A 23,522-nucleotide genomic window follows, 5' to 3' on the forward strand; every position below is an offset into this window, starting at 1 on the left:
GTTAACAACCAGTTGCACTCCGAGCTGGTGCTGTAAATGGAGGTGTGTAGCAAAGGCAATGACAGAAGATCCATTTGAACTGAAAACACTTGATTTGAACTGCAGCGATGAATGATGTGGAGTACTGAAATGCTGCTTTTCTTTCTGTGTATGTGTGTTTATCTGGGAGAAGATCCCAGAGTGACAGCTCTCTGTCTCTCTCTGTGGAGATTTTCTAATCATAACTGATTAGTGGTATCATCATCAACAACACTCAATTGGAATTGCAAACGAGGCCAAGATGCAGCGGAGAGGATTGTGGGAGGTTTGACCTGCTTTCTGCCTCCTGTTCATTAAAATTGGCTCATCGAGGACGATCATTATCTTCAAAGTCGGTGAGAATCTGTTTGTCACAGCTGTTGTGTCTCTCTATCAAACTAACAGCTTAGGACGTTTGAATATAAATTTCCCAAAAATGCTGGTAGCAGCTACTCTCCTTCCCTATCAAAGGGGATGAATTATTCATAGAGCTGCTCTAAGAGCTTATGGTGTAACATGGAGTCACTGACTGCTGTGAAGCTGGCATGGCAACCACTTAAAATAGGGTCTTGTACAAATCAGAGCTGTCAATCTCTTGCTTTATTCATTATGGAAGTCTGTCTACTATATGGAGTGTGTGGGGGGTAAAGTTAATCAAATTGGATCAAGCTAATCAGATATCATCATTTTATTTTTGACATTCAGACATTTCACCTTGGGTTTCAGTGGATCATCAATGTCACACAGTCTACATGATGTTTTATGAACTTTTTTAAAATGTTAAAACTGACATGAATCATTAATGTTGGTGCAAAATATGAGAGTTAGGAAGTTCAATACAAAACTTTTAAAGCACCTTAGATACAGTAGTAAAATCTAAAGTGGTCTACAATCAATCCAGTGTTTCCCACACATAGACTTTACTTGGGTGGGCCGCCCAGGTATTTTTGGTAACAAATTTTAGAATAGCATCGATAGCAAACTATTGCTTCTAAGTGAAGCTGCACTTAGTCAAACCAAAAAACAGCATATGCAATGTAGGCATTCTCTAGGAAACACGGCAATCAATACAAACCAAGGAAATTAAGCAACTTGACCAGTGACAAAGGATAAACACTCTTGTGATGCCTTTTTAAATTTAGCCTTTCTATAACCAGAAACATAAAAGCAGAGAAGAGATCTGTCTATTCTAACCTTAGCTAATTTTGTTAGCATGGCTAATCTGTTGGTTTAGTTTATTTGACATTATAAAACATAATTTTTCGACAGCAAATGTGTCTGCATCCAGGCAATATCAGAGACCAACGAACCAACTTAAAATATACCCCGTTTTCTGTTTACCTTTTTTAAACCCCATAAATCACCATTTTAAAAACCTGCAAACAGCCAGTCCAGCTCAGCCCACTAATAATTAAATTTCCCACCAGACTTCTCTGTGTTAGTAGCACTTTGAAGCTTGTTTGTTGCATATTGTTGGCGCTAGTCCATGTTAAAATAAAAAACGAGTGGGCTGAATGCAGTTACAGACATCGGAAAATCACTTCAAAGTTAATGAATGGAATCATTAAATTTCCTTAATGAAGCAGCCTCTGGGCCTGGTAGAGATGAGCTCTAATGGAAAATTATATTTGGAGATCCAATCAGTGACTTCTCCCCCTTCCTACCATTGCTTCCTTGTTGTCAACATGTATAGATAAGGGTCTGTCACTTCTGTGTGTGCGTGTGAAGGAGAAAAATGATGAAAGAGAGTATATTTGACCTTTTCTGTGTATTTTATACCTGATGGAGTAAGGTGCAGTCGCATGCATACAGTAGATGACACATTTTTAGGCAGATTGACATATTCAGACTGAGTTATGCTAATGTTGATGGGCCAAATGCATAAATCTGTGTGTAGGTTCCAAATATTGGTTATCAATGTCCTTGTTTTCTAATAATCGGTTTCAGTATTGGCCCTGAAAAAAAACATATCGGTCGACCCGTATTATCAAACTGGATACATGTGCACAACTGTTATGGTTAACCACAGATAGATGTAGGCACGCCCAGTTTGCATACCTGTCATTAGACCTGTCAGTGGTTCTCCAACAAGGCCAGAGCAGCTGTCATGTTTTTTATAGCACCTGTATCATTAACTCATCACGTGTACCTGTGAACCATCATCAGCAGGGATGTCAGAAAGGTAATGATGTACTTTGCTCATATTTAAAACTTTAGAAGGGATGATAAAAATCATCAAACAAGCAAAACCAAGTTGTGGTATTCATATCAGTGTCTCCAAACAGTATATTTGATTGCAGTCCAGTCGTCTTGTGTTGGAGAGATTTCCTGTAGCCACTTACGTGTGATGTTTTCTTGCTAGCAGCCAAAAATATTTTAAGGAGATATTCATTCTGTGTATGTCTGGATTTTGCCCAGGTATAATGTAACAAAACATCAATAAACGTCATTGCCAAATATTCTCAGTATCTCTTAGATAATCTCTTGCCAGTCTGACAAACAGGAAAAGAACAAGCCAAGAAAACCCTTTTTTGTATCATTTTCAATGTTGGCGTTAAAGTGGCCACTTCAAGTACTGCTGCAAAAAACTCCCCTGCAGCCCATTTTCCTCATATACCACCAGTACAAAAGGAAACTTGAACTACAAACAAGGTCAATTATGACTCTTTCTCTTATCAATCTTTGATCCATGGAGGTTTTATAATTGCAAAACTTTCCTTGAGCCGAGAAAAGTGTTTTAAAAACCTGGCTAGGCAATTTTCATTGGATGGAATGGGCACAGTCTTTGTGTTTGTTTTCTAGTACTTCTTATAAATCTATGCACACAACTATCTGCAACCCATTGCTCTTTTGTGGAGCAGTTTTTACTCGGACAGAAGACGATGAACATATTTGAATGGTGCCACACAGCTAATAAGCTATGATAGCTTCTTCGATTTTGGATTTTCTGGCTCTCCATCCCCTCAGATGACAGCACTATCTGAAATGTTGAGGGAATCCACTTAATTCAAATCGAAGTACATTTTTTCCCCTGATATATTAATCCAGTCATCCTTAGTCAAGTAGGAAGAGTTTTGTATTTACAGTATGCTTTTTTTATGGGCACTGTCTGCCAGTTTTATTGTTTGAGTTCATGGGCAAACAACCTAAACAATGTTATTTATTCGATTCCAACTATCACTTTATTTTTCCATTTCAACCTCATCATATCACATGCAGCTGACTCAAGAATACCATGTTTACATTTGGTCTGAAGTATGTGTGAGGTGTGCTTGAAAAAAGAAAACCTGTTTAAGTGAGGGAAATGGCTTAATGCGTGGTAAAGCACATGGCCCCATGTCTTTCTAAAGATTTTTTTGAACTGACTCCTGAGAGCTCAAACCACCTCAAACTCACAGAATCATATTTGGCATTGCAGTCAGGAGGTCACCAGGCTTCAATCAGATCTGAGTCAAGATCAGAGGCAAGAGGGTGTTGTTTTGGGAAAGCAATGAACCCTTCCAAAAAAGTCTTATTGGAGAGTGATCTCAGAGCAGAGAGAAGCAGGGTCACATGGGTAGCCTGAGGCACAGGAACAGAAGCTGCTTATACAATGGGTCGGACCATGTGTTTGTAAGAAATAAATTCTTTTTTCGGACACTCAATGACCCTTAAAGCTACTAAACCTTAAAAAGAAAAATCTGTTAAGCTGTAATGGTTTTACAATACAGAAGAGGAGCATTCATGTTGCATACTGATAAAGGTCTATGACTGATATATTTGTATTCATTGCTCTCACTTCAGTACAGTTTGTGTAGGCTTGCTGTATTTGTGGATGATGTATAAGGTGAAGCACAGATGAGAAGAGATAGTTCATCCAGAGACGGTGATGGTAGATGGAGGCCTGGTGGGTGGCGAGCTGTTTGTTGTGTTTAACATTAGGAAGGTCAGAGCTTCGAGGAAAGGGCCTCGGAGCAGATGGAGAGAAAGAAAAGAGCGTGGGGGGGTGGACGAGTGACCTCCTCACCCTCGCATCCGTCTCTCTCTTCATCTACCTTCGCCATTTTTCAAATTTAATTTCTTTAAATGTATTTACATGTCTTAAATACAGCTAAGACAAGTCTAACTATTTATGTTTTACTGATTTTCCTTCTGTTATACTGCCTATTAATAGATTCCAACAAAACTCAGGAATAAGATTAGCATATCTTGGATTAAATGTTGTAGTTTTATCTTGATCTCAATGTATAAATATTGCAAACTTTAATCAGCTGCTTGGTTTTGGTGTTAACATTGTAAATGTGCAGTCAATTTCCAGAGTTTGTAGAGAAAATTTGCGGCATTACCGTGAAATCACCGGGGTACCATCAAAAAAAATTTTGGGCTCACTGCAGCATCTTCTGTTCTGTTTTATACAGTCATTTCATAATGGTGTACAAACATAAGGAAATAGGCCTCCATGACGCAAAAGCATAATTTATGCTCATATCATTGTTGCCCAAAAGAAAACAAGCAGAGTTAACGTTTGGGATTGAAAAGTGGATTTATATTCACTCCTGTTTATCAACCTGACTGCAGCAGCAATCTGCGGAGGTGACCTCAGTTGTCGGGTGTTTATGTACTGTGATACTGACTGCTGCCTGAAACTGAGGGGAAAGGTACTGAACATCATGAATGTAACATAACAGAGAGGAGAGGGGTAAGGGAAGACAAAGAACCAGAGTCTCTGGTGAGTGCTGAGTTTATCTGATCGGTTGACCTGAATTCAAACACACAAACACACACCGTTGGTGCATGCTTTTGCTCGCTTGCTTATAGGAAATGGCTAACAGTAAAGTTGTTAAACACTTTACTTTTAAAGTAGTGGGTCTTTAAGGTGAAATAAAGCTTTTTTTAATTAATGTCCAATTAAAGTGCAAAAGAAAGAAAAACAAAAACACTAAAATGATGGCAAAATAATCAACACAGAAAACAGAGCATCTTGAATTGAGTAGACACTTTGTTGGAACAGAAGAAAACAAGGAAAAAAACACAGTGACACGAGATGATGAATACATCCACTCCACACTAAATGTCTTATGGTGCATTTTGGATAGATCCTCACGTTCTTGATGAACCTACTACTCTCAGAGGTAGAAATCCAGTGTTTGATGTAGTGCAGACATTGCTGAACAGTTGCCTTATTCTTACTGTGGATAATTACCCAGTAAACTCTAGAGTCAGTATATAGTTGCATGTGTCTGCACTGGTTTGCTGCTGTTTTGACATGATTTGTGTTAAATTCAGACCTCTATAATTTAGAGTTTGACATGATTGGCAGGCAGAGAGCAAGTGTGTGTGTGTGTGTCTGAGTGATTACAGTAAAACCAAGAGTGAACCGCATATAGGCTGTTACTTCTCTGCCACAGTGTTGGACATCATGCCACATACATCCAAACATCTTTTGGTGGGGAGCTTCGCAACTAGCAGCTGGTGCTCAACACCATCACGTCAAAATTTTCACATTTGCTCAAGAAATGTTTGAAAGGTGTTAATGAAGGATGTCAGTCTGGACCAGGACCTGCAGCTGTTAGTGTGAGACTTTTCCTCATAACTGGGCCTCCAAATTGTTTTACCTAAGCTATCATGTCGAAATACTTACAGCAGTTGATTTTAAAAAGAAGCTGTTCAACATTCCAGTAAATTGGAAAGCAATTGTGCATTTAGCACTGCTTTACTATTCTGAGAAACATGCTTATTCGCTTGTATGCACAATGTCTCAGCTGGTTGCCTGGCAACCTCATGGTGACAATAGGATTGTGGATTGGTGCATAACCCCCCATGTAACCATTTTTACTCTTATTCTTTTGTACAGATTAAACAAGCAAGATATGAATTGCTAATCAGTGAGGTGAAGAGCTGCTGTTCGGAGGATTATTTTTACACTTTGGACAAAACCAGACTAGCCGTTTCCCCTGTGTTCAGTCAAGTTAAAGGACAGACATGAGCATGGTATCAATCTTCTCAACTCAAGAATGTGAATAATTGTATTTCCCAAAATTGAAAACTATCCCTTTAATTCAAACAAGGAATTTCAGCCTGTGGAGTCGTACATTTGTTCATACTTCAAGAGAAAAATAGTGGATGTGAGACTCTCTTAAATCACTCAAGAATGAAAGAGTAGGATTGTTTTTTGCATGACGCCCATCGTGTCTGTAGCATCTCACATATCCATATATGAAAGCAAGAATAGCTGCTCAACTGGGTAGAAATCGGCCATGTGGCTTCATCGATAAAGTTTTTGCGATCTGATGTTACATTTCAGCCTCCGCTTTTCATCATCCGGTAGAGAAGTGATCGTCAACTGGCGACCCACGGGCCACAATCTGGTCCACCAAAGCTTCCCATCTGTCCTGCAGAATTATAATAAATTTAGAAGATGGGTGCATGTAGCACACCGACCTGAGAGTGATTGTGGATTAGCTTGCCACCCACAATGAGCCAAAGAGTCTATATTTCCTACTTCACATGTTCAACAGAATCAGATTATTCTCCAACTCCATCATCTCTACTCCGTGGACCCACTGTCAAACCGCTCCAAGGCATCATATTGACTGTTACATTCAGTCTTAACATGAGTATTATTGTTTGTTTCCTTGGATCCGAAAGAGGTTTTTTATGTTCAGATAAGGACTTGGTAATTAGTAGGTTTTGTAGTTAGCACTGACTGTCTCCTTGGCGGAGGTGTTCTGATAACGTGTACAGTTATAACCCTTTTTCTAGAAATCTGTTCACACTGATATGGGCTAATAAGAATAACATTGATGTTGTAAGAAAGTGAAAATATCCAGCCTAAATATTTTTTTTGACAGTCTGACCATCACAGTGTCTACTTGGATTCTGGCCCTTGGATAAATGTAGTTTCTGACCCCTGCAGTGGAGAGTAATAAGGTCTTCTACAGCTCAGAGTGATGGGCGCGTAGGAGAATTAGGATACTGAATGTCTGCTGAAGGTGTGGACCCAAACATTGATCTCGCATTTAGGAGTTTTTATAGTGAAGCCAACATGCAGGAGTCTACTATTTATCTCAAGTGTTCCTCCCACACACAGAAGCCTTGAGCTACACATGCCGTGGTCAATCAACATCCCATGCTGCTCCTCTCTTCTTCTATCATCTGTATGTGTCTTTCCATGTTCAGGGAGAGATTTTTTTTCGTCTGAATCCTGGAGAGAGCAGCTTATTTCTGTATGGCCTTGACCCCGTTTGACCATGACTTCTGCACAACAGGGATGTTGGTGTTGGATAGTCAGTAGTCTTGCGCATGCATGTACACATGTTTCTTGTGTGTGGGTGTGTTTTTAGACGTGTTGCTGGCAAGTGCTCCGGCACTCAACAGCCAATAATTGCACATAATTGCATCCATTTGTTGGAAAGGCAAAGATGAACATTAGTGAGATCTGTGACACGTACTGCAAGGCGTTTGTTGGCTCAAGATTAAAGACGGACTCTAGATGGGATGGTGCGTGACACGTGATGTCAGGTGGCATGTGATGGTTACTATGGTGACTGTGAAAGTTGCACCTGCATTTCTTCAGCTTTGGCTAACACTGCATACACCAAGGCTGTTGAAGATCTATTAAAGATGAAGCTGGTGACGTTTTATAGCTTTGTTTCCAACCAATTCCATTTTTCATAAAAAAACAACAACAACAATTAATTGATCCTACTGACTTGACTATTGCCTCTGTAGCTTATGCAACCCAACCAAAATGCAACCTAGGCTTTTTTTGTGAATGCACCTGAGTCAAACCTTCGTACATTCATAATTACGACGAAAAAGCCACTTTTAAGATATACCGTATTTTCGTTTTCGGGTCAAAATCATTTTCAATGGCGTGCTCGGGGCAACTTTACTGTAGCATCAAAATCGCTATTTTTAAAACACTAAGAAGACTCAACACAACATGAAACTTGCTCGCAGTATCACCAGGGTCCCTACACATGAACACGAGCATTGAGAACATCGTTTTTGTACACAGTTTACTAAAAAAAGGTTTTTGAACAACTCACATTAGCAGTGGCTTGTGCTGCTCGCCGCCGTCCTGCCAGTCGAGAAGCGTTTAATGTTTGATTTAAAAAAAATGCAGATTTAATGTATCATCCTTGCCTGCTATAAACATAATGTGGATTAATCTGCAGTTGGAAATAGTCCCAAACATGTAGCCAATTAACTTCAGTTGGAATAATGTTGAGTCTCGACTATTAGGGATGTCAACAGTTGACCGCCGCCAAAATACACCTGATTTAAAAAAAAAATCAAGATCCATGCATTGGATGCAAATGTCAAAATCTCACAATGTTAAAGAAAGTGAAAATAAATTACTCTATTCCTCCCTTTATCTGGATGGCACCAAAAATTAATGGGGTCTATTTTCTGGCTGAGACCCGTCCTCCGTTCAGTGGTGTTTGTGTAATCCTGCTGACAAACCAGCCAACATACAAATGAACCCACGTGAACACATAACCTCCTCGGTGGAGGTAAAAATGCTTTGCTCTTGAAAAGGGCTCATGTGCGTGCAGCATCTGATCAGTGAAACAGCTTTAACTTTATTTGTGGTTTAATCTGTTCACAGTCTGAACAACATGTTTGTGTACATGTACGGTTGCTTTTAAGGGACAAAATGTAGAGACAAATATTTTTTACTTTCTGAGTTGTCTCGTATAGAAGACTTTAAATAAAAGCATGAGCAGTGGGATTATGCACGTGTTATTATCTGGACAGCGCATCACATAATCTGTAGAGACAGATTAGGGAACTGAAGACACCACAGAGCAGCTGATGCCGACTGACAGGTGATCCTGCTGTGTCAGCGTCATCAGAAACTGACGTCGCTTCGGATGACGTGTGAGAGGGAGAGACGTGTTTTCTTGTATCCTTTCTTCACATTTCTCCCCCACAGTTGAAGTGGGAGAGACAAAAAGGGAAAGACGTTTGTGACGGAAGTGTGAGGACGAGGGAGAGAATTTGGCATCTGTACCGAGAGGATTTACTAACTCTGATTCTGCAGGATTTCACACCTGAGGATCCTCAACTGTTTATGGAAATTGTAAGAGAACGTAAAAATACGTTTGACAGCCTCTCTCCCTCCTCCACATGTCATCTGGGCCCGTCAGTCTGTTCAGTATCTATCCATCGCAGTCTGTTGACATCTCCAGCTCTCTGTAGACATTCTCTCTCTGTTTGCCCTTTGAGTGTCTCTCTCTGCTGCTTCTGGTAACCAATGGGTGGGAAATGTAGCGGCTTGTCAGACCTCTTCATGTGCCCAGATACAAACAATACCAAATCATACAACAATGCACAATAGACTGAGCTCCTGCCAAAATAACGCCAACGCTCACCAACTGGATGCCACCATTTCCTGTACCGTCGATTCAAGATTTGAAAAGAGAAAGCACACAATGAAAGCAGCTTCCAGTACTGATTGGAGAGCAGTAGAATAGGCATCAAATGGTTTTTGGAAAAAGGTTGTGTGTTGGACAGATGAATAATTGGCTGAAGCCCCTTGTGAGAGAACAGCTTGAAAAATAAATGCAACAATTAGAAATCAGAAATAGCTGAAAATGTCACGGTGAGAGGAGAGTTGTGAATGGTTTATGGAAGGCTGGCTGGCAGGGGTGGAGGAAGTATTCAGATCCGTTACTCAAAGAAAAATACCAGTACCACCGTATTAAAATATTTAGTTAATGGTCCTGTATATAAATATCATACTTGAGTACAATTTTAGATGTATTACAAGCTAAATGTGCTTAAAGTATCAGATTTAAAGCACTCAATCTGCAGAGAAATGACATGATTGTAACATAAACTGTTAATACTGCTGCATCAGTGTGCAAGTAGCATTTTACTATTGGCGCTAGTCAAGGCACTAACTTTATACACAGTAAGTTTAGTCCAGTTGTTCTCCACTGAGGGGTAGGGCCCCTCCCAAGGGTCTCAAGGTAATCTGAATTTCTGCCGCTTTTTTAAATATTGGATAAATTTACCTCTTTTAAGGACTAAAATTTAAAACATCTGAGAAGTTTAGAGGGGAAATGTTTTTATGGTTGAACAAATAACAACTCTAACAAGTGCAAGCAAGTTGATGAATGGTTAGATAAAGGTAATAGGTAACACCATCCAGCTTCTTCTATTCTTCCATGCAGTGTTTTTCATTGAGCGCTGAACGTCGCCCATCCTTGCTTTTGAATGACTGAGCCTTTCGATGATGCCTCTCTTATACCCAATCATGATACAGTCACCTGTTACCTGTGGAGCGTTCCCAACAGGTGTTTTTGGAGCAGTTTCCTGGTCTTTTGTTGCTGCTGTCCCAACTTGTTTGAAACATGTTGCTTGCATCAAATTCATCTGGATGTCCCTGGAAGAGCAGGGTGTCTGTTGGTGTTGATGGCAAAAGTTATTTAAATAAATATTCTTTCTATTCTAAATCTTTCTTTCTTTCTTTCTTTCTTTCTTTCTTTCTTTCTTTCTTGTTTTTCCGTGTGTTTTCCGTGCATGTGTCTGAATCATGATTGAGCGGCTGAGTCACTGTCTTTGTTGTAGATGAAATCAGTCTGGAGGGGATGGTGGTGCACAGAGCTGAATGCAGACCGGTCGTCAATGACAACTACATGAAGCTGAAGAAGTGAGTGAACTTTTGTTGAGCTCAGAAACCTTGAATATACAATGTCATTGTGTCTCATTGTTGGGTTGCTTAAGACGTGTCAAACAAAGATACAAACACTTGGACTTATTTAGAAAATACAGTGTATATAGCTTTATAGTATGTTATTTTATAGTAAATATAGTATAGAAAAAACTGTATTACATTCGAAAGCAAGAAGAGTTGAAGAGTTTACTTTGCCGTTTATAGATATCGGCTAGGTGTACAGGACGCTGCTGGGAAGTAGCAGGAACCACCGATTCCAGCATTTAGGCAGTCTTGGAGGCTAGGGGTCGACCGATATGGCTTTTCGGGGCCGATACCGATGATTAGAAATCGAGGAGACTGAAAACCGATATTCATTTGCAGTAAAATTAAACTCTTTGTGTCAATTTTGAGGAACTTCACTTGAGTATTTCCATTTTCTGTTACTTTATAGTTCCTCTCAACTACATTTGATACATTTAGTTCCTAGTTGCAGTTTCAGATTATTCGGTGTTTATAGGCTATTAAATGTGACGTGTTAACAATCGGATATTGTTGTGGGCAGGACAGTGTGTGAGAGGATGTTGCCGATGCCCTGATAATCGGCCAGGGCTGATAATCGGTCCAACCCTATCGGAGGCATTTCTATTACTGGTACTGGCACAACCCTAAAAAACAAACGAACAAAAAAAAAAAAACCCTGCAAACTGGATAACAACATAATAATCATAACATATCATCATAACTGCAATTTTCCATTCAACTTGCACCCCCTCAAAAAAATCTACACACAAATGCATCAAACACTCAATCTGCATTTGAATTAGTTTTTTTTTTAACCCTGGACAACACAAACTCTGTTCAAGTGTTGTGAATTAATTCACGAGCACCGCGTATTAAAACAGGAGCAGAGACGTTGCGACGTGTTGACAGGGCCATCGCTGCAACTGTTAATTTGCGTACACTAAACACTCGAGTCCACTCTGCCTTTTCAAATGGTTTCTGTCTCCTCTTCATTGTAATCCGTTATTCCAGCTAGTTAGTGGATGGTATTGCTATAGCAACTGCATCACTGTGGCAGATGCACTGCTACAATATAACCCAAGGCAAACATGCCACAACACACTTTGCTTTAGCGTGTGAGGCCGTTTCTGTGTCAGCCATCAAATCGGTGAAACACAAACAGGAACATCACCGTATCACCGTAACGACTGACATGAAGGACACTTTTCTGTCGCCGTCGTCATCATCATCTTTTTCAGATTTCTGGTTGATCGTCTTGGCTGAGATTCTCCGTGGACGTTACAGGGTGGTGCTGTGGAGTACATACTGAACTCAGTCCAATTGTATTAGAAAAGCTTCACTCTTCGCTCCAGTTTTATAATCGCCCATTTGGATGGCAGCTGACAAATGTCTCTCCATCATGGCAGGCTACAGGATGTGTAGGACATTATGTTGTCATGGAGGCGTGTGTCTGTGTGTGGACACAACTCAACAGTTTTGGTAGAAGCTTCACCACAGGGTCCTTTTGTGTGGATAAAGTGATTATATGTAGCACTCTGACACATGACAGATTTAAAAAAATCATCCACCCATCTTTAAATATAATTCAAATCATGTATTTTATTAAGAGCGAGTTATGTGTGTTTTGTTTCTTCATTAAGTCTCATTATTCATTCTGTTTTGTATTAATTTGTGACGCAATCAGTTGTGTTTTTGTGTTTATTAACATGGAGGATGAAATGTGACTCATCAACAAAGAAATGTAAAAAGAAAAGTATGCAGAGAGAAATAGCGTTGAATGCATCTGCAAGCTTTGCTCGTTTCATCATTAGAATACATCATGCTAATTATGGCAGCGCCTAATATCTGCTGTTTCTGTGGCCATCAGTCTGACTAAACGTGTCAAGAATGAATGATGAGCAACAAGAAATAAATGGAAAGCAGAATAAATATGTTGGGACGCGGCAGCTGCCATTACTTGTTTGGTTCGTTTAACTTTAGGTGCTGACAGTTGTCGCCACGCCAACAGGCACGTCTGTCAGCAGGCATCAAGTTAGATCAGAAAACACAAAGCAAACTTTCTCTCTTTGTGTGTGTGTGTGTGTGTGTGTGTGTGTGTGTGTGTGTGTGTGTGTGTGTGTGTGTGTGTGTGTGTGTGTGTGTGTGTGTGTGTGTGTGTGTGTGTGTGTGCGTGTGCGTGTGTGTCAGGCTGCAGATTAAAGAGTCCACCAAGTCTCCACGTTTGTCACAGCAGCTGGAGAGAGCCATCACCACCGTCTTCAAGCCTGTGGCCAACCACGATTTCAATGTGAGGACTTATAAAACAAAAAGGCTATGTGTGTGTGTGTGTGTGTGTGTGTGTGTGTGTGCGCGCGCATTTCATTTAAAAACACAGTGTGACCCGTCTTGTGACAGAAAGATTTCAAGCTGAGGTAAAGGCAGCGTTGACCTGCTGCAAATTTTGCCAATAGACAGCAGAGATGTGGACTTGAGTCCCTGTTTTTGTGACATTTGACTTGACAGAAAATAAATGGCTTGAGACTCGACTTGGACCTGGAAGTTAAAGACTCGTGACAGGACTTAAGACGTGATGACACAATGACTTTTTAGGCTCTGCACTGGCGACAGACGTAGCCGGAAAGCATTATGTTTTTGGGTTGTCCGTACGTCAGTCCCATTCCTGTGAAAGCGAAATCTCAAGAATGCATTGAGGGAATTTCTTCAAATTGGGTCCAAGTTTGCACCATAAATCAAGGATGAACGGATTAGATTTTGGTGGTTAGAGGTCACTGTGACTTCACAAAACACATTTTTGGCCATTACTCAGCAATTGATATGATAATTACAGCAACAGTTTACAAAGAGGTCTCACAGAATAAAATTAAGTGATGACATTTAATATCCATAAAATCATAATATTCTACTAGTTATTCAACAGCATAGCTCAGGAACAGCAACTTGACTGGTGCCTGGAGGCTCAGCAGAACCGGGAGGCAGTAATTCTAGTTTCACTGAATATCAATAATTATAATACAAATTCAATTCAGTGTGTTGTGATTTTTTAACTGACTTAAGACTTGACTTGCCTCCACTAAGGACTTGACTTGAAACAAACTGTGACTTGAACTTGAAATACCCAGAAAATTGACTTTGGACTTGCTTGAGACTTGAATCGAAATAAAGGTACACTAGATATGATAAGAAATGAGCAGGGGGGTCATTACTTTAGTAATTAGTATTAGTATTGATATTGGTAGTAGTAGTTGTATTAGTAGTACTTGAAGTAATATTCCATTTGATTCTCAGGTGCTGCATGAGAAGAAGAAGAAGTCCGAGGGGAAGATGGTGAGGGCCGAACGGCAGGTCGTGTTGGACATGCTCTTCTCTGCCTTTGAGAAGCACCAGTATTACAACATTAAAGACTTGGTGGACATTACCAAACAACCTGTGGTGAGCAGCATGCACACACAAACACACACACACACATGCACATGCACGTAAAACAAACACGTAACAATATAGCTGGAAAAACCAAAAAAAAAAACAATACACCTGCCCACCATCCACCTTTCTTTGTTAAATTTGAACAAATCGCCCACGGCATGACGTTCGTGCCTATTCACACTATCTTTTGTGGCGGAAATTTGGGGCCTGCACGCACACACACACACTCACACAGACACACACAAACATGGGATGAATCGATACAGTGCAGTGGATTCGTTCCAGCTCGCAGAGAACAGCAATGTGTAGGTGCTGATGAGACCTTGAGGTCCTTCTCTCCCTCTGATTGCAACTGATTGCATAACCATCGGCTGAGTAGGAGTCAAACGCCGCAATACACTCCACACCATCATTTCTCTCCTAAAGCACTTGGCTAACACTCAAATTAACTGAACTAAAGTAACCGAAATGCCCATTATGAAAAGTCTTGAAACACATCGCTGTTATTCATCTGGTGGAGTGGGCACGCCTGTACAAGCTCGACAGAGACACCCAGTGGTGGTTTAGCAGTACTGAGGGTCACAGCCCCTGCTCAGTGTTAGAAATCAGGTCCAACATACTATCTAACTTGCTGAATTAAATTTATTTGCGACATTTCAATACGAGACATTCATCAAGCAATAATAATTTTTTTTTATGCATCCCTCCCCTGTGCACCTGGCCTTTTCTGTTTAGATAATACTTATATAAAAAACATACACATCGGTCTAAATCCAGTCATTTGGCACAATCTGTTCATTCCAACCTGTTTCTTCAGACCTACCTGAAAGAAATCATGAAGGAAATTGGCACGTACAACAACAAGGGAACTCACAAAAGCACCTGGGAACTGAGGCCAGAGTACCGACACTACCAGTCTGCTGAGGAAGAGGAGGAGATGCAGACTGCGTAGCTCCAGCAGGTTCCTGTTCAGTGATGTTACGTCTTTCACACAGGAAGAGCAGAGCTACGATATTTATTGTCTTCCTGTGTATAAATGTCACAACGGAAATGCAGTTTGTCACACATGCAGGTAGTGTGTGATGTTTTTGAGTTCGTCATTTTTTGAGTTAATGTTGTCAGATGGTGGGAAAACTCTTTGTATTTGTTACCTTAATCACACCTTCACAGCTATTTCCTGGTTGGTGGAAGGAAGTCAGAGATATAAGAGCACATAGGTGAATGTTTTTGTGTGTGTGTCCTATTTGTGGCCAGACAGGCAGCTGTGTGTCTGTCAAGTCAATTGTTTGGCATAATTCATATTCATACATTTGTTTCTCTGTATGTTCTTTAACCAAACTTTACTTTCAACAAGTTTATGTTTCGACACACAAGACATGAAGCTCTCCTGCCTGATAATGAACTCGAGCAAGACAGTCTTCTTCATATTGATGCAGATGAATTAGTTTTCCTTGTGTTCTGTCAAGTTTGTCCATGTTGAACTTCCTCACTGAATAAATCTTGTGAACCTTGACGGCCACCCTGGCATCAGAGCCCTTTTGTTGCATCCTTCCCCAAACTGTAAAATTTCAGTCCGATAAATCTTTTCCACAGCAGATGTGTCCGTGTAAAGGTGAGAAAAGTTGATCGGTGTTTCCTAAAAAGCCCAAGATGACCTCAAATGTCTTGACCAGAACCAAAAGAAATACAGTTTACCCTCATAAAGGAGTAAAGAAACCAAAAAATATTAAAATTTTAGAAGCTGAAATCATAATTTTTTTACATGTTCCCCCTTTAAAAAATGAAGAATCAATCATTAAAATGGTCGGCAATTAATTTTATAGTTGACAACTCATTGAGTAATCGTTGCAGCTTTATGTACGTGCCAGTTTGGGATCCTCTGATTTACACAAGTCTTCAAAAATTGATTGTAGTCAGAAAGAGTATCTGCAGTTTAATCAGCCAAAAACTGCTTAATGTTGATATAGTGGTGTTACAGCAGCTGTAGCTAATAACTAAAACATGTCCAGTTTAATCCAGGCCCACTGAAATATGAATGAATGTCAATGTGGACCATGACATCATAAGTTAACACTATAGAGTGGTGTAGTGATGACGTATTTTTGTAGGCTAACCTGGAAGTTAGCATCTCTCCGGTTCCCTCGACCAAAAACAAAAGCAACTCCCGTTTTAAAGACACGTAAGCACATTATAATTAAACTGTCAGACATTTAATGATGTATAACAAAACCTGAATATCTCAAGCCTACAGTAACCACAGACCTTAATTCAGGCATTTAACCAAAAACCAATTAAAAAAACTCACTGACTTTAAGAAGAGTGACCTGGATGTGTAATAACGCTAACTGATTTCTGGCTTTCAGGACTAAAAACTACACCACTCTCAGGAACGATCAGACTTGAATTTCCTTAATGGATTTTTAAGTGCTGGACTCCTACCATGTTACATAACATTTTTAAATAGCCTGTATTTAGTAACTTGTAACCTAATGCCGACAAAATCCTGGTTTAAGCAACTGAAGATGAAAATATGGATCAGACAGATGAGATAGTTTAGTTTTGAACGTGTGATTGAAAGTCACAGTCCAACTCGGTGAAAGTGATTTTGGTTATTTGCAGTAAAAGACTATGTTCAAACTGACTTTACATTTTCAACCTGTTTTACGTTTAAAAATCAGCACTTAAAGGGCAATTCCACCACCTTTGCAAAAAAAGGAAGAATGTATGGACTAAAAAGGGTCCGTCTTGTTTTATATGTATTTTTGATCATTTGTCCACGATGAGTCCAAGAGTGCAATGCTTGACCATTAGACTGCTGCAAAGATTTCTTGCCTATATTTCCCACAATGCACCATCAGTAAAAGCAATCTATTTGATTAAATGCAGCTTCCTCTGGAGCCACAAAAGGCTTTATACTACTTTTTCCACGTGTAGTAGTACTCCCCAAAACCTGTGAACACGCCGTTATGGTGCGTTATTGGTGGAATTACCCTTTAAATACCAGATTTCAACACGTCAATGAAATGCAGCGACAAGTCTGCAACAGCGCATTAATGAAAGGGACTGTGCTTCATCCACTGAAGTCAGTTCACCTTCCTGTGTGGCAATATGCATGATGGCAGAGGCCGAACATAAAGTGACACGACAGTTTTAAGTGTGGACATGCTCAACATCCAATAAACAAACAGCACATGTGGTGGTACTAGATTTTATTCTGAAATCAAACCATAAGTCTTTTCATTGCAGATGGAATCTCACTGAACCATAAACACAAAGAGGTCTGAAGAGGTCAACGTGTATGGATCATTGCTAAAAACTGTTCGCGGACAGAAGAAAAACCATGTCTCAGTCAGAGCTTCACTCGCTGTCCTGCCTTTTAATTTGCAATCACAAAAACAAGGCCAATCCTGGGGGGGGGGGGGAACAATCAAACACTGCAAAAGCCAAAAAGAAAAAAAGTTAAAAACTGTATTCAGTGACCAATCATGTTTGATTCACCCAGCCTCGGGAGTGGTGCTGTGGGGCCGTAATGTGATAAGAAATTGTACAAGAATGTTTCCGTTCAGGCATGATGCAAAATAATGCTCCCTCAGTCTGCTCTTGGGGCCATTTGGGAAGCAGCAGCCAAATGAAAAGCAGATGTAGTTTCCAGGTTGTTACTGCAAGAGAGAATAATACACATTAAAATACATCTACTAACCATCTTTTCAGTTTCAACCTCCTGTGCACTCCACATTTCTCTCAAGAGCTTAGTTTTTAAGTGAGGAGTGTTCACATTTTATACACTCTTATCGTTAGCGGTCATTACATGAAAACTGCTGTATGGTTTGAGGCAGGACGGTCGAGGAAGGGGTCAGATGGTTAAGATTAAATTGACGCTTTCAGTCTCCTCTTCGGCTGCTGAGCCAACATTGAATTGCACAGACTGGACAAGCTGCTGCTCAGTCCTGCACGTCTTAAACTGGAGTTTATTAAGGTGATGTATGTAGTTTCCACATCACAACTATAAAGCACACCAACACACCAAAGTAGGAAGATACGCTTCCCAACTTGTGCACATCAACACAGTTCTTCACTAGCTAGGGGTGGGGGCGTAGGAAGGAAGACTACTGAATTGCATTCTGGGAAGTGTAGTATCCAGTGTTTTTGGTGATTTTTCTTCCGTTTATACTGCTTTAATTTTTACTTGTTTTTTGAAAGATTGTTGTTTTTAGGCATGAACGGCCATGACTGGATTCTGTGCTGGTCAGATAAATACACGTGACGTCATTGACGGGCTTTCCCACGCCTTTCTCTTCTCCGTTGTCCATTTTACCATGCGAGGCCAGACACGGAGCAGAGACGGGGACGTTTACTTGAGTTGACGAGACAAGGCGGGCTTGTAGATCAATCTGCTGCAAAATGTTAACTAAAGCTGCCCTTTTTCCTTTTAATATCAACACGTGTGCTTTCCCTACAGTGACATGTCAAAAAAGTCTACAGCTGCATCACACACACAAATATCTTCTCGCTTCATGGCACTGACTCAGCCGAGTACTTACACATTTCTCAACCGCCAGACCGTCTTTGTAGAAAAGCATGTATGGTGTGACGCCGTCCTCGCGGTAGTTAAGCAGTCCCACCATGCCGTCAGGGTTCATGCTCTCGCCTGTGTAAAACTGTCGGGAGACAAAGACGACATGTCAGATCACGTGTTTTTCCACAGAGGCTGGTCAAGATAACCGACCGTGAACTATTAGAGCCGTCATTGGCTGGTTTACATTACAGGTTTGTACACAGCTCAACTGCCGTCAATCAGTTTGTAGTATCACCATTTGCAAATGCGCAAAAGCCACTTAAAATCTCGAAGAGGTGCTCTGTGCAATTCTGTTTCATGAACCAGCTTCAACATGTTGGTTGACAGTCAAGGGACCAATCCATATGAAAGAACTGAAATGTTTATCAAGATAAGTAGAAGAGTGTGTGTGCGTTTTGAATACTTTATTACTCAAGAGCTTTTATATGAGGCGAGAAACTGTCCCCCAGCTTCTGTTTAGCTACCTGGAGATCCTTGATTTGACCGAGAACTGTCTTAAGAGCTCCTGGGGCGGCGGCCACGAATCCTGCCACTCTGTCTGGCTCGTGCTCCTCCAGGTATGCCTTAACACTGAACAAGCAAAGAGAGTGATATTGTTAAATACTCATTTCTGTGTTAGATCCGACACACCAGAGGTATTGTTTGGATATGTACCAGTCCAACTTTCTCTCCTGGTGCCCAAACTGTCAATACGCCAAGTACTAAATGAATACCTGTGATTTATCCTCCCTCGTTTTTAAAATCTGAACATACAGTGAACCTCCAGCACTGATACTCACGCCTTCATGTAGGTTTTCATGTAGGCCGTGTACCCCTTCTTGTCAAAGCTCGTCTCCTGCAGTTTGTGGTTGAGGATGATGTCAATACCAGAGACACAGTTGTCCTCGCAGCCCTCGGACGCTTCCTCTGCAGAGGCGTTGGCCCCGAGTAAAGAGTCATCGATCTTATCTGTTCTGGTCACCCTCTAGATGAATTCGAAAATGACAGCAGAGAGGACAGAACGTCAATTTATGGTGCATTACAGTGAGAATAGAAAACATGGTTGACAGGTGAGGATCATCATCTACCCATTGAACATAATCGCATAAAAAAAAAAACCACATAAAAGTGTAAATAATTGTGAGTAGTAAAGTGCAGTTAAATTTACCTTAAGCTGACCAACACACATAAAACATGGCTTAACAGTTAAGAGTAAGGACACAGAACAGTTGTTTTATGCTATTCACCATTCACCTATTGTTAGCTGGGCTAAAGTTTATAGCTGTGTAAGCTTAACAAAGTCACAAGCTTCATTCATACTTTTCTTGGTCACTGCTGGTCACTGATTTGACAATGTCAGGCTGAAAAGGCAGAGCAGCTTATTATATTGTCAAATAGATGTTGACCCATCTTCTATAGATGTAAGAGTGAAACATGCCCCTTTCAGTTCTGCTCACAGGTGAGAGTGATGGCTCGAGAATACAAAAGTTAATTTGATCATCTTACATTTTATTTCATGACTGGTGGGCTGTGTTCTGCGTGAGTAGACAGGATGCTCTAAAGAAAAGTGTTCTCGATTCCAGCAGCCCTAAAAGCAACTGGTTGGCATTTGATGCCATCTTTACACCTTTCTGGGGGAGATTCATTTACTACTTTAAAATGGGCAATTGTATCAAGCAAGTCTTTAAAGATTACAGATATGGACAGACAAGACGACAGAGGGAATTTCAGGCGCATCTTTAAAATCATATGGATTGATACGTTCCCTTTGCATTCATAATATTGGATCGTTGATCATCTGATCAATATATCTACCCGAATTGATGAACATTTAGTGATTAAGGAAGCTAAAGCAAGAACAAATCAAATATCTGTCCAATAATTACAGTCCAAAAAAATATGAATGAGGGATCTTTGACCGTCTTTACCATCAGATGTTTTAACGAGTTCGCACAGAAAAGATCAATATTCATATTTGTTATACTGAAAAACACAAAATATCTCAAGTAGGACTTCGTTTCATTGAATTTCCACTTGATCTCCAAAAACTCAGTCAACTTGTGCTTCTTTACCTTTGCGGTTTAATTTAGGTCAAATTACATATGAAATAAGCTGCCATCTGTGATCAATGATGAAATCAAACATCTAAAGCGACTGACGGGGCCGGATAAAAACACGTACAACATCGAACCAGACCTGGTAATTGCCAGTGCGTTGGTGAAAGTCAGGTTATGCGTTTACACATTTCACTAGTTTACATTCCTGTGTGTGTGTAGGACACATCTATCCTCTCTGACTGCTCTGAATGGCATGTAAAGACAACGCCTTTTACATCACGACAGGCAGAGTTGGTCATGAAAAGAGCACTGACCTCAGGACTCATCACACGTACGTTTGAAAAGTTTTGTGATAATGAACTGGGGTAAATGTAACTTTGCTGAGAGTCAGTGGACTCTTGTCTCAAGACAGAAGTTAGTTTGGTGGTCTTATGATCTCATCCCACACTTTTTTTGGGGGGAGATTTGTCATTTTATTGCTTCATGAGCAATTATATCATCAAGTGATTGCTTTTACTCGTGAGTAGCTTTGCTGTGTGTCAACATCTTCCTCTGGCACGTGTTAACTTCTACACCTTGTGGCTTTTTCACAATCACATACGCCTTTTTATTTAAGAGCAGAGGGTTGTGAACAAACAGCTGTTTGAACAGAGTCTTGAACCTTCAGTTGTGACTTCGCATTAATTAATCAGGCCGAACATGTGGAAAGAAAAACCCTCCCTAGTTGTGACCACACAATCCCACCAACTCACCCTTCCTTCAACTTCATAAAACATCCCATCTTCGGTCAATTTGACTTTGAATGTGTCCGAGAACATCTCATCTTCTGTTGGGAGGAAAAAAAAAAAAGGTATCAGTTATTGGACACAAAGCAAATCTGAGGCCTACCCTGTTGTTGCGCCATGAAGTACAACTTACAAAAACACACCGGGCTGAAGGCTTAGTTTCCTCCCTAGACGTGATTGAAAGGTTCCCATCTTGTCTGCACTGTTTGACTACACGACACGGTCGAAGCCGCGCCACATTTTCTACGTAGCGATGCTAAATGCTAATTCTAGAAAATTCACGCCAGTCAGACATCCGCTATAAATACAGCTAGCAGCTACATGATGCCGACAGGCCACGTATACCGCGTTACTTTATCACGACCAACGCTACAGTTTTTAAATCAACCACCGCCACCTATCGTGTACCTGAAGCTAACAGCGTCTCGTTATTCGGTTAAAAGGGGGACACGGGAGTCGCTCTTTCCTACTTTTAACAACTTACCGGCAGACGAGACCAAATACAGAAGCTAACCGGCCAATTAGCGCTCACTCCCGTGTCTTTTATCGCCAGGCTAGCGCTAGCTTCCGGAGTTAGCCATCACGAGTTAGCTAGCTAGCGTCAATGTAACGGTCCCGTTATCTCAACCACAACGGCTAAAATTACCGCCGCGGCGGTGACCACAATGGACACGAACGAGGACACGAAGCGGAGTCACTTACGGGTGATGATGCACTTGTAGATGATCATTTTGCCGGTTGGGTGTCAGATCTTCCAGAGACAGAGCAGAGGCCTACCGCCCTAACAGCACATGAGAGGAAAAAGAGCGATGCGGCCGCGAGGCACTGCATTTACGTCCTGCTGACGTCACTGTGGCTCTGATTATATTTGCTGCCACCACTGACGTAGTGGCCGGAAGTGGTACTACACCTCTCTCTCTCTCTCTCTCTCTATCTGTCTATCTATCTATCTATCTCTCTATCTATCTATCTATCTATCTCTCTCTCTCTCTCTCTATCTATCTATCTATCTACTCTTTTCAACAGTCAGTAGTTATGCCCATTGTTTTTAATTATCTTTCTATACACACAACCACCTTTTTTTTACCTAAACGTGTCTGTCTTTACTTATCTTTGTTTAGCTTTGTTGTTCCTGTTGTCCTTGTTTTTAGTTATATGTCTATTTTTTTTTATTTCTTTCCTGTAAATTGTTCTTGGAGCTGTGTGAAAGTGTAGAGAGCAACTTAAAACCAGAGTCACATACTTTATATTTGTACACATACTCTACCAATTCTGACTGCCTAATTTTTGATTTAATCACATTGAACTTTTCATCATATAACATGGGGTCTAAAAGTCTGAGACCACATTGGAAAGTAAATAAAAAGTGTCAAGAAGTCCAATTGTTCAAAGCAAAAAGGGGCTTTCTCAGCGTCAAATCGTGGCTATCGAGGTGTCTAATGCTCAAAACTGGATCTTCAGAAACTGGATCAGTAGCATCCAAAGCATGATCGGGCAGACCCAAAGTGACCACACCATCAGAAGATCAAAACATCAAGCTCAGTTCTCTGAGAGATAATAGTAAGAAATTCTGAAATTCAGGTACATTTTTCAAGATTCAGCTGAACCCTACTGTATCCATAATCTCCAACTCTAGGGTGCAACAACCTGGCTCCCAGTATTAGAAAGAAATACTGAAGTTATAACTTCACTTGAAAACTTGATAATATATAATGTTCAGTTATATTTTCTTTAAAATATATTCCCCAATATTTTCCCAACATGAAGGCACTAAATCCAAGTATTTATTTTACTTTAAAGTAATCAAGATTAAATATATTGAGCTAAAAACTGCTGCAATCATCTTAAAAAAATCAAATGTTAAACAAATTCTTCGAAATTAATCAGTTTATTAATAAACAATACTCTGGATGAACTGCATGTTTAAAGATTATAAGTAGACTTTAAGATTGTGACCAAAAACTGAAGTAAAATAAAGATGGCAGATGTTTCTACAATAGTCTGTAAGAACAAAA

The 23,522-nt window shown here is 40.4% G+C and overlaps 2 protein-coding genes across 2 annotated transcripts in view; one reads left to right on the forward strand and one right to left on the reverse strand.

Annotated features, from left to right (window-relative positions):
- The window catches only part of LOC141002627 (general transcription factor IIF subunit 2-like), a 44,747-nt gene extending 29,118 nt beyond the window's left edge, over positions 1-15,629 (forward strand). Inside the window, exons 5-8 of the mRNA XM_073473991.1 lie at positions 10,579-10,660; positions 12,875-12,974; positions 13,973-14,116; positions 14,928-15,629. Coding sequence (XP_073330092.1) covers positions 10,579-10,660; positions 12,875-12,974; positions 13,973-14,116; positions 14,928-15,062 — 461 coding nt within the window. The 3' untranslated portion in view covers positions 15,063-15,629. The remainder of the gene's footprint in view (positions 1-10,578; positions 10,661-12,874; positions 12,975-13,972; positions 14,117-14,927) is intronic.
- A 1,673-nt stretch (positions 15,630-17,302) lies between these two features.
- On the reverse strand, positions 17,303-22,347 carry tpt1 (tumor protein, translationally-controlled 1). The gene is made up of 6 exons (XM_073473299.1): positions 22,210-22,347; positions 21,475-21,548; positions 19,466-19,650; positions 19,151-19,256; positions 18,652-18,768; positions 17,303-17,769 (listed from the first exon to the last, which is right to left on the reverse strand). The coding sequence occupies exons 1-6, from the start codon at positions 22,235-22,237 to the stop codon at positions 17,767-17,769; spliced, it is 513 nt and encodes a 170-aa protein (XP_073329400.1). The 5' UTR covers positions 22,238-22,347; the 3' UTR covers positions 17,303-17,766.
- Positions 22,348-23,522: the final 1,175 nt, after the last annotated feature.

Source organism: Pagrus major, chromosome 9 (genome assembly GCF_040436345.1).
Source record: "Pagrus major chromosome 9, Pma_NU_1.0".
Lineage (NCBI taxonomy): Eukaryota > Metazoa > Chordata > Actinopteri > Spariformes > Sparidae > Pagrus > Pagrus major.